The sequence below is a fragment of the Anneissia japonica genome, unplaced genomic scaffold (assembly GCF_011630105.1).
Source record: "Anneissia japonica isolate Jap-2015-1 unplaced genomic scaffold, ASM1163010v1 scaffold904_len716149_cov161, whole genome shotgun sequence".
NCBI lineage: Eukaryota > Metazoa > Echinodermata > Crinoidea > Comatulida > Comatulidae > Anneissia > Anneissia japonica.
In genome coordinates this window covers 464,904-477,328 of record NW_022683714.1, presented here as the reverse complement: position 1 = coordinate 477,328, position 12,425 = coordinate 464,904, and the positions used below count along the sequence as shown (strand labels likewise).

Here is a 12,425-nt window from a genome sequence, read left to right as displayed (position 1 = left end):
TAACAGTCAAATAATTTATAAGTCGATCTTATTTTACATGCCAAATTATTGTGTTTCCATTAAATAATGATCTGCAAGTCAAATTTTATCTAATGTAAGTCAAAGTTTACCTAATGTAAGTTGAAAAAAAATTTTCAATGCCATTTTTGATTCGACTTAGGCAAGTTCAAAGTCTGTATATGTGGTGAAATATCAGTATTTTACTCATTACTTTCTCAAATACAGTATCTGGGATGGCATGAGCCAAATATTAGTAGCTCTAAGCCTACAAAGGTAGTCACTGAATACAGTGTAGATAATTGCCTTGACTAACAACACAAAGGGATTAATAAAAAAACAAACATGACAACCACAGCCCTCATGTCTACTGCTTCTACTAATAAATAATTGCAAAATAATAATAAAAATAATTAAAAAAATATTTGCAATTCATATCTTGTACAAGCAATTGCCAAAATGTCCAAAATTAAAATCGAGGACCTTTCCGCTAAGCCACACCCCTTGGATATTGTTGCCAAGGTCCCACAAGACAACAGTGTGTGAGATGCGCGCATATTCCTAGTTCTGTTCTAATTAGTCAGTTGTTAAGTTTGATTGATATCAGGCAAAAAAAAAAATTTTTGTGTTGACCACGCCCGACCAACCCAAATTTGACAAAACTAAGAGTCGGCCTTTTAGTGTTTTTTTTTTTTTTTTGACAACAAACAATATTTTTGTTATAAGCAAATAAGGCTGGAATAGCCTTGGCAAGAGGCTAGCGGATCCATGGCTTAGCCTATTTTGCTGGTTGGTTCGCGATAAAATCCAAAATTGTTGTATTGTTTGTGTATTTCTACTTTTTAGTTCTCCTACCGACCTACCCATTTTTTTGGGAGGATTTTCCCAAAACGTGGCCAAAAATAATTTTTTTTTGGACCTTATTGGAAGTCCTATTAACTGTAGCTGTGTCCACACTAACAAATTTGTGCGATGTGCTCATAGATAGTATAGTATAATATTTATTGTTATCCATTCAAAACCACAATCGCTGTACAATTCATAAATACAAAAAATCGTTTCAAAACCTAAAAGTAGAACAAAAAAATAAGAAAAACATTGATAAAACGAAAAAACAGATAACAAAGGATAACCCTTTAAGCTGGTAGGCCTGTTTCAGTGGGGTTCCCCAACAAAATCAACAGATAATAAATGATATAATTAAGCATTAAACAAAAAATGTAAGAATATAAATGTACAAAATTTTAAATTTTACAAAAAATACTGAAAATAGAAAAATAAATTTTATTACATATTTTAATTATGATTATAAAAAATTATAAAAAGAGAAATATTGTTTCAAATAATAACAATTCAAATAAAAAGATAAAATATTTAAAAATATTTGAATTTTGTGATGAAAGTTGCCTACACCAAAGTAAACAAACCTATAAAATATGAACAAAAAATAAAGCAAATTCGAAAAAAGAATAGTAGCATAATTAAACAAAAACAATACCTGAGGATCTAATTCTTCTAATGGGACAGCTACCTCTGCCAATACCTGTACAGAAGAATCTGCATGTATAGTCACTGAACCGCTGCTTACTATATAAGGGAAAAAAACAGAGTAATATATTTCATATGCTTTTTTAGTCATAAATAATGCCACCAAAATTTCGTATTTATAAGTAAAATCACCACAAGGCACTTTATAAAGCAAGTAATAGACTTTAATCGTGATCGCGGACTCATTGAGCCCGATCGTATAGCAAACATGTTTCGAGAAAACGATTCTCATCATCAGTGCGAAAGATGACAAATTTTGCCAAAGCTTATATGGCTTTATACACATTTTATGTAAATAAGCAAATTAGAAAAACGACTAATGAAGCAAACCACAAAACGTAGCCAACCACCCGTCACTGCGGATTATGTAAATTAGTACATAAGAATCAAACAGCGAGCGTGATATTCAAGTTGTAAATTTGCTTATTAAGGGATGGATTGTTCCAGGTAATATGTAAAGCTTCCTTAATTTTGAGTTTATAAGCTGAATCTGCAGAGTCAAGAACGGTGAAACATCTCTCATTAGCAAGATCCCGACAGCGTTCTGAAGCCTGCAAATGTTGAAAAATATGAGAATTCCTGTCCCTGAAGTGTTCTTGCACTCGTGTTGAAAGTCTTCTATTGGTTTCTCCAATATACGTGGAATTACATCCCACACAAGTAAATTTGTATACAACATGAGCACGGAACACTTCGGGAACGGGGTCCTTCACTCCTAGTGAATTAGAAATTTTGAACGATTTAAAAGCTAGCTTAATTGCAATTCCATGACAATATTTACTAGTAATTTTGTTAATTCTGCTTTGCGTATTACGTGCAAACTGTAAATATTGCAATTTAAAATAGCAAACATTAACATTAACATTATTATTGTCTTTAGGGGTCTCTTTAGAACCAGAACAAAGGACGTGAGCATCACTTTAATATCTATTAATTTTGTCATCAATAAGGTTATTAGGGAAACCATTTTTACATAAGATGGTTCTAAGAACTTTAATATCATTATGAAAACCTAGTCAATTATTTAACTTATATACTCTATCAATTAATGTGCGAATAAGGCCGTTTTTGTAAGATGACGCTGTAAAGCTCAGAAAATTTGTGAGGAGTCCCGTGAAAGTAGGTTTCCTATACACCAATGTTTTCAGAAATGACCCACCATTATCTAGCAAAACGTCTGAAAAAGGTAGTCGTTGATTAATTTCATTTTCCATTGTGAACTTAATGTTAGAGTGCTGTCTGTTAATATAATCAAAAAAATTTTTAGCATGATCATTTGAGTTTAGTATACAGAAAATATCATCAACATAACGACGGTAGAACGTACCCGGTGTGTGGGTGAAGTTAGTTAGCCAAGTTTGTTCATGGTGACCCATAAATAAATTCGCCAAAACAGGTGCCAAAGGCGAGCCCATTGAAACCCCACCAATTTGATCATAAATTTCATTGTTGAGAATAAAATTAGTTTTTGCAGTGGCAAATAGGAACAATTCACATACAGTAGAACCTCGAATTTACATACGGTACGGGACCAGAGGGCGTACGTAAATCGGGGGATTCGTAAAATAGAGGTTGGGTTAAATTTGTGGTAACCTTTGACCTAATACGTACGTAACGCTCAATAAACGTATGCACGAACGAATGATGTTACCTAGGCTAGACCTAGCCTCTAGGCCTACGAATAAAACCATGTGTTTAGTGTTTTTATTCATCACTTTACGATGTCATAATAAAGTGTTCAAATAAAACCATGTGTCTAGTGTATTAATTCATCACTTTATATCTTTTATTTAACTAAAATAAGGAACATGAAAATATTGTAAGATTACCTACGACAAAGGTATAACTTGGGAATTCCCCTTCATGCCTATTTTAAACAACAGAGCTGTGTTGTCTGGACCTGTTGAGACAAACTAAAACCATGTGCGCTGTACTGTACTGGGCGAGCCAACCAATTAGCGTTCGTGTACGTGAAACAGCAACCACGTGCTATGCACTGGGCGAGCCAAACAATTAGCGTTCGTGTACGAAACTGTCTACCTAGCTTCGTGTAGAAAACTCGACCAGACGAGTTCTTCCATGGTTTGCCACACGAAGCTAAGGAAGAAAGCAATTATTTTGAGCACCATCGGTAGTTGTTCATCTCACTCAGTTCACGTGGTTTTAGATTATAACAACACGGTATTAGACTCAATCAACGTTGCTGTTTAATGAAAATACGTTGCATTATGGTTTGTTTATTGTTATAATTTATTGTTATAGTCTTTTTACTTATGGTTGCTCTCAAAAGGGCCGTTTGTTTTGAATATTTTCGGGGTTTTTGATGACGTCATCGTCCATACGAGGCGAACGTAAAACCGAGGGTTCGTATAACTGGGGTACGTAAAAACGAGGTTCTACTGTAAATCATTTTAAGTTAATTTCATGTTATAATTTTCATCTTCAGTGATATAATTGACAGCAATCTCAATGCATTCAATAAGTGGGATATTGGTGAATAAGCTGGAAACATCAAAAGACACCATGCATTTGTGTTTGTTATCAAACACATTTTTTAGTGTTCAATAAAGTCAGCCGACACCATTTTACATTTCTATCATTTATTATAGTATTAATTATTAACAAATCTACGAGGACATAATCTTGGAACCAATAGTACAGCAAGTTGATGGATTGGATTTATTCAGTGTAAACACCAAGGATAACAGGACTTATTCCAGTGGGAGGGGTCATTCTGGTGTAATTTGGCAGTAGTGTACACCTGAGAGACAAATGTAGTTTGGAATGGGTGCCATATGAATTTGAGATATACTGTATTTATCAAAATTTATTCCTATTGCCACTAACCAGGATTTTGTAAAGCGCTACTGCCAATTTAGAATAGAATAGAACCCCGATATTCAACCCCCGGCCCGATAAAGATTTTGATCCAGCCTGTAAAACGTTGCTTAAAGTTAAAGTAAATCATTTTCCAGTCGATTTTTACAAAAAGGTTTTCTGTTTAGAGCACATAGGCACCCCTACTCTAACAATGTTTACAAGAGTGTGGCTTTTTCTGAGTGTAGCTCACTGTATCGAGTGGCGTAGGGTACTGGCATGGGGAGGGGTAGACTAATGGGAACAATGTATTAAGTGGGACACTGATATGATGCGATGTAATAATAATAATAATAATAATATTTACAAAGCGCACATATCCACTGCAGTAGTGCTCAAGGCGCTACAGGAAGGAACCAAAAATTACCATGTCTAACTATTTGCGGCACCAGCAGGCTCGAGGTATGCTATTCTGTTGAAAACACTGCTTTGAAAACTTACTTTTGAGTTTGAAAGTGAAATTTCCAAAAAGGTAGAGGTATCTACAGTATGTTAAAAATGTGCTCACCCCAGTACCAACCACTGGTGAGTGGATATTTTTGTGGTAGGAAAATTTCTAGTGGCTTGGTAGGAAAATCTAGAGTGCAGGTTTTTTTTTTAAATTTTTTCTGCGTTTTTTTTTCTTTTTTTAAATTGTTTTTTTTTTTCAAAAGAAAGAAAAGAGAATAAAAGAAACTAAATTCAAATTAGTCTGAGAGTGACATTTCCGACCATCTAGAGGTACCATAATCATAAATTTTCTTGCCTCACCCCAAACCATGGTGTGGGGCTGAGGTGGTATTTTCCCCTATTTGTTCCCTAGCCGCTTCTACTTCCAATTCACCGCTATAAAAAAAAATTAAAGTACAAGTTTTATGTCGGCCCGTCGCTGGTCTCAACAAATCGGAACTGGCCCCCTAGCTTAAAAAGTTTGAATACCAGGGGAATAGAACATTTATATAGCGCTAGTGTGCCACTGGTCCCCCGGCACATGGAATACACATCTACAGTATAGTACACATCTATAGTGAGTCGAATGGCTGAGCGGTTAGCAGGGGTGCCGCAAGCTATAGCCGTAATATTGGCGCTGGTTCGAACGGCACGCTTGCCTATGGTTCTAGTGGTAGAACAAGTCTTCTCGGATAAAGGAATATAAACCATAGGCCCAGTGTATACAATGGCTTGTGTGCACTATAAAAAAACCCAGTACATTCTTCGAGACGAGTAGGACGATATCCCGGTGTACTGGAACAGACAGCCCCTGTGGTGGACGATGAGAGTTGCTGATAGCACAGACACGAAGGGACCCTTAGGGGCGAAGAAAGTCATTGATCGAGTTCCTAGTCCACATATCAAGCGCCCTGAGCACCTTACATTAGATGGATATGTGCGCTATATAAAACTACACTATTATTATTATTATTATTATTACATTACCTTTGTAACAAAAGTCAGACAGATTCGCCACAGTAATGAAATCACACAAGAGAAACACAAAGAGACTAGTAGCTCAGACAATGGCATGATAATGATTTTGTATTAAATTCAACATTAAGGATTAGAAGCAGCGGATGCGGAGATGACCGATGTTGCCAATTGATGAAAAAGCCTACATATCTCATTATATCAGTTGACTGCAAAGGACTTTGTAACAGCCCCAGTGGCGGATCCAGGAATTTGAAATAGAGGAGGCACAGAAAGGTACTTCCACAAATAGAGGGTCTAAACCACCTCATCCCCACGATGGTTGGGCCAAGTAAAGAAAATTTATGATTTTTGCAGGCCTGTAGTATGACTTAATTTGTGGGAGGTTCGTTTCAGTGGAAAGTGGACCATTTGGAAACCATTAAATAACAATAACGCAATATTGTTACCTAGGAAAGCTTAAGAAATGCCGTCTTGAAATACTTCTGGCTTGTATGATCTCCGATACTCTGGAGAACATTGTAAATACATCTACGAATATCAATTTTTCGTTTTTAAATGTGGACCTTCTCCAGTTTTTGGGCGGTTCGACGTAACCCCTTAACCCACCACCCCCCACGCTACGGGCCTGTTTTTGGCACCTCTAGATGACTGAAATTAAATTATAATTTTACTTTTTTTTTATCAATTAATTTGATAAATTCTGAAAAGTTTAGGGGTTGGGTAGGGAGGGGGGCACTGAGCCCTGAGATGTAATTTTTCATAACATGTTCTTCTGCTCTACTTACCAAAGAATTTTGTAATGTCCCCATTTTCTTCATGGACTGACAGAAGACCTGGTTTTAGCACTGCAAGTGCTGGGACATGCTGCGCTAATATGCCAAAGCTGCCTGTAGTAGAGGGAACATCAATTTGTTTCACATTTGCTGCCTTATAGAAAATCTGCATAAAAAACGTAAGAACAAATTTCAATCATAGTATAAATCTTGATGAATGCCATCTGTTTTTAAAATATTCACCATCCTTTAATTTACAAATAAATATGCCTATGGTGCATAGGCTTATCATATTCATCAGTACCAGTGAGAATTTTAAGTTTGTTTAAACTTAAAATTACACTTATTTCTTGTATGTTAATATTATGCCTCCCTGGCTTTGGCTTCCACTTGTGGAATTGACATAATAATGTTGTTTGCCTTTCCCAGTCTTTTCATTAGTTTAAAGTCAATACACATATTTATTATATTATCATTATTGATATTAGTATAGCCTAGGATTATTTAATGGTCAAGCCATGAATCAAATTGACTGAAAACATAAATTGCAACCAAACTTTGTGGCCAAAGAGGTCCAGCACCATCTTGATTTGGAGGTCATACTATTATTAACCTCAAATTCATTAATCATAACCCCATAACATTAATTGCCAATGTTAATAAAATAATATACTGTATATACCATAAAACCTCAAATTGATGCCCTGGGCTTCCTCTTTTTTATATTTGTTAACTTTGAATCAGGCTACTTTTCGAGGCTACTTTTGCAGAGTAAAGAGCTTCTTTTCAAAATTAATGCTGTACATTTTCTGAATTTGTACTACTGTACAGTATAAAACAATATATAAGGCCACTGTATTAAACATCAATAAGTATCATGGAGTATACATAACTGGCATTAAATCACCTAAACTACTGTATAAACCAAGCATGTTTTGAATCTATTTTCTTTTTTGAAATTCATATTTACAGTGTACAGTATGTACTGTACTATCTCGAAAAGAAGCATGTTATCTTTCGAGGCTAATTTTCTTTTCGAGACTAATTTTGCAAGCTAAAGAGGAGGCTTCAATTTGCGACATTAAGCCCACTGGGCTTCAATTCAAGGTTTTACGGTAGGTATTAATTATACATTTAGTAACTAGGCCTAGTTAGGCCAGGCTAGCCTAACTACTGTAGCTAAACTACAGTACTAGCTCCCTGGCTTAGTAGGCTAGGCCTAATAAATAGGTACTGTAGCTAGGAGCAGATCCATGTGAGGGTGCTTGTCAAAATCACGAACAGGAAAGTGTTACCATATCGGGACAAAAATTGGGGTCGCATGGGGCCTTTTCCTGGCCTCTGATTGGGTATTACAAAAAAAGCAAACACTCGGACGATATTCTCTGATAATTTACGATTTGGAAGATGGGATTCCCACCTTCAAAAAACTTAGTGGTGATATGTTTAGAATGTTCAAAATTTAATTAACTTTTTGTAATACATGTGTTATCTTTGTATGTAATCTATTAACACTCTGCATCCCAAGTTCATGAATATGGTCACACATTCAAGATAGGCCAATGCGCACAAAACTGCTGATGTCTATTACTGTGCTGTTGATAGACTAGTCACAGGGGCTGGAGAATCCAGAATTTTTCAAACGGTGGGGTGGGGGCACAACAGTTTCAAAATAGTGAAGTGAGTAGCACATAACATTATGCATTGACATTTTTAAAATTTAGTTTCAAGACGAGGGGGCACATGCTTCTCCGTGCCCCCTAACATGTCACTGGATCCTCCCCTGTGTCACACTGTTTTACACCAATGATTTGTGAACCTTCTGATACCATATACATAATTATAATTTAAACTTCTATGGTGAATAAAAATTACATTTACAGTTGCTCCCATTTACAAATATAGGCGTAAATCTACAAATACTGTTACAACACTATACCGTAATTCAACTAACTGGAGACAAAAACCGTGAATTCTACCTGCAAAATTCTATAGTTTTAAAATATAGGGCCTAAGTGCTTTCTAGCGGCCATCTTTTAGTCGGATTTGCCAAGACTGTAATTTAAACATGGAATAATTATCAAAAAGTACCAAAACATTTCAGAACTTTAGTGCATAGAGCATTTTTTGCATATAAAACAAATACAAAAATAGGGCGACCATAAATTCGCCCTTGTTGTAGTTTGCACTAAATGCATCTGCTCGAACTGGCATACGCTTGAACTGACATCTGCTTGAATTGACTGGCATCCGGCCTAGCCTAGGCCCTATCTCTGTAAGTAGGTACGTGACTATCACCCGTTGCGAGCGCGATATCGTGGCAGCGCTATCATTTTTGCCAGCGACTCGACTGTTGCAACAGCCTTCTATTGTTTTTGCTACAGAGGTCGTATTTATTTTTTCCCAGTGACCTGAAAATAGTGATGACGTAGTTCACATATTCCTCTTTCACCAAGTCATCAAATCAGTTTTTTCTGACTTCGGGAAGTGAAAGAATTTATTGCCGAAACTTTGAGTTGTCAAAAACATTCAATTTTTTTTTAAAGAAGTTGAGTATATTTTGTTCTGAAACCAGTTTATTGTGTTAATAGTTTATATATTTATCTACAACTGGGTGTAAAATTTAGATAATCTGAACACCAAAACCTAGTTTTTGACTAAAAATAAAAAGTGTGTTGTGAATGGAAATTGCCAAAATCTGTTCGTGCAGTCCAGCGTTAGCGGTCATGCATGTCTGGTCTTGCCTGATCGCACATGACAACATGTTTTTATATACACACAGTCGCGTTAGAGCATTTTGTGTACGATTTTCAAGAACAAGGTCACATACTTCTTCATTGTTTACATAGTGTAGTGACGACCCCCGTACGTTCGTATCCCCGATCTACGCAGGAGGACATGACCTCAAGGTCAGCTCATCTGCATAACCCACAGCCGGGTGTGCTGCACAGCCGACCAGGGGTACCTGGTGAGATTACTCACTCGTACACTGGACTTCATGCAAGACGCATCATTAACCCTATCACAGGATTGTTTATCTGGTGTCCGAGTCTACACAGGAGTATAATTGCCTGCGCTGTGGGTACTACTGTGTGTTCGTTTATATATTGGAGTATTATTATCGCCTCGAAGCAAGATATCCCATTGGATAAGGTAAGAAGCTTCACTCGGTACCTTTTATATCACAGTATATAGGCCTATATATAGGCGATAAATACTACAATAGGATTTGAAGGACCAAAATTAGGCACAGGCCTAATTAATAGGTCTGTAATAATAATTAATAATGATATTTGACAGATAAATGATGATCTTGTTGGTACCAATTTAATTCTGTAATAATACTCTTTCAAATGATACCAGCTCCAACTCCAGCTCTATTGAATTAATGTGAAACTATATTTACGCCATAATACATAATACGCCAGTCAGAAGGCATCTTTATCCTAGCTCTAGGCTAGCCTAGGCTAAGCCAAACTAGGCCTAGGCCTAGCTATTACTTTAAAGGTCCTGGGCAGAGCCGAGCTAGGCCCTAGCTAGGGCCGGCCTACCCGCACACAACCGGTTGGATACCTTGTAGAACAAAAAACATACCTTTGAAGGGCAACCAAATGTAAATGCCATTTGTCCTGCAGGTATTGCGGCAGCAGCCTCCTCAGCATACCCCCTTACTATTTTATTATGAGGAGAGTTAATGCATGGTCTAAGAAGCCGGCTACAATTCCGAAGGAACGACATTTTTCACGCTTGCTGCAAAACCTTCTGAAAAAAATGGCGGCGTGATAGTGAAGTGCGCCCTCAATACAGCAGATCAGATAATACTGTCGCGCTACCCTAGTAACATTTTTTTTTCGTAAAATCTTCGCAATTTGATTCTTCCATTTGGTTGGGGTTGATAGGTGCGGAAATTTTAAGAATAATGGACAGTGGCGTATCTAGCTAGAAGTCTTGAAATGGGGGTGCTGAATTTAATTCGCAAAATAAGATGATTTTTTAGGTGATTTTTAACTATTGACCATGATTTTTTTTTTGGGTGGGGGGAGGGGGAGTAATTTTGGAGGGGCGTGCTCCCACCCCTCTTCCCACTAGATACGCCACTGTGTATGAATAAATGACTGATATAGCCTACATTCTGAATGAATCTTCCATTACAGTATTAGAAAGGCTTCAACTACTAACAGGGGCTCTGTAATCTGCAATCTCCACTGGTGGTTTGCCTTAGTGAAAAAAAAAAAAATATGCATCAGGCTGAAATGTCAAAAAATATGGTGTGACATATTAATATAATAGGCCTAAACCTGTATTTGCTGTGGTAGGAGTGGCCCCAAGCCATCAAAATGAATTTTAAATCGTTAATATGCCTATGGGAGAGGGAGATTGAAATAACTACGGTAGCTATTTAAAAAAAAAAAAAAAGGCAAAATTTAGCACCGATTTCTTCTATTAGTTAAAATGGGGATAATACTAAAAATACTATTGGTGGTACAGTATGATTCATATTTATTCATTATTTATTTATTTTATTTGTCTTTGTTGATAAATTGTAACTAACTTCTTCTGTGGGGCTCAGTCTCTTTAATTTAGATCCATAGGCTCAGTGGCGTAGAAAAATATTTTTCATTGGGGGGGATGATTGGCGTGTTAGCCAGTGTCGTAACAGGCGCGGGGGGTGGGGCAGGGGGAAAACTGCCCCTCCCCTGACGGTTATTACCGTGCCGACCAAGTCGCCGTACCGGGCTGGGTAATAAGAGAAAAGAAAGAGGGGAGAGGGAGGGAAAGAGAAAAAGAGGGAAAGAAAAAGAGAAGAGAAAAATAAAGACGAATAAAAAGGAAGATATCATAATGACCAGACTCACAACACCCATGCAACCCCTTCTCCACTTCAAAAACTGTCATAACTCCTTTGATCTATGCTGCCCGATGGCGTAACCACTGGGGGACAAGGAGAAAATATCTATCTTTGAAAAATCTTCCCCACACCCCCCCCCCTTTATAAATGCCCTTTCATCCCCTGAAAGTGCCTAAAAACCTCAAATTTTGCGCGCATTTCTTATTAACATGGCCCAATTTCCTCTAAAAATTGCACATTTTAGGGAGTTTTGATCAATTCCAACGAAATTAGAATTAAAAACACAGGGGGACAAGGGGAAAATATCCATCTTTGGAAATCTTTCTCTACTTCTTGACAAATGCATCCTCAGAAAGTGCCTAAAATTCTCAAATTCTTTGCGCGCATTTCTTGATACGGTAGGACAATTTCCTCTATAAATTGCATATTTGAGATAGTTTTCATCAATTCCGACGAAATTAGAATTAAAAACACAAAAATATTTTGCGCGCTTGGCGCGCATTTTTTAAGTTTTATCCTTTTAAGTTAAAACACATAATAGTCCCAAACTCAAGAAAGACAAAATTTAAGATAGATCATTTTAACCTAAAAGAAGGGCCTTAATGTGTATAGATGGTGAAAGAATGTGTTTGTAATAAATACAACCATGCCGAAAATGCTTATATTTAGTTTCAAACACACATGTTATAAACCCTATGTCGTATTGTTTTCTATATGGGGAGTGGGGTGGGGTAGGGTGGGTATGATAAATTACTTACCCGGAAATGAGGATTGTATGTTGTTATTATTATTATTATTATTATTATTATTATTATTGTTATTGTTATTGTTATTGTTATCTGAAGCTGGAAACCTTGTTTTTGCAAAATAAATTGATGCAATTTGCTGTTATAGGCCTAATCAATAAATTCCTCATCAACCGATATAACCTTAAACATTCTTGGAATTGATATAACATTACTGATGTCGTACAC

The 12,425-nt window shown here is 36.6% G+C and overlaps 1 protein-coding gene across 1 annotated transcript in view; it reads right to left on the bottom strand.

Annotated features, from left to right (window-relative positions):
* Nucleotides 1–10,382, bottom strand: part of LOC117101053 (ATP synthase subunit delta, mitochondrial-like) — a gene marked incomplete in the record, with an annotated part of 12,072 nt that extends 1,690 nt beyond the window's left edge. Inside the window, 3 exon segments of the mRNA XM_033240921.1 lie at nt 1,496–1,584; nt 6,615–6,768; nt 10,197–10,382. Of these exon segments, the coding sequence (XP_033096812.1) occupies nt 1,496–1,584; nt 6,615–6,768; nt 10,197–10,340 (387 nt within the window).
* Between the last annotated feature and the right edge of the window lie 2,043 nt (nt 10,383–12,425).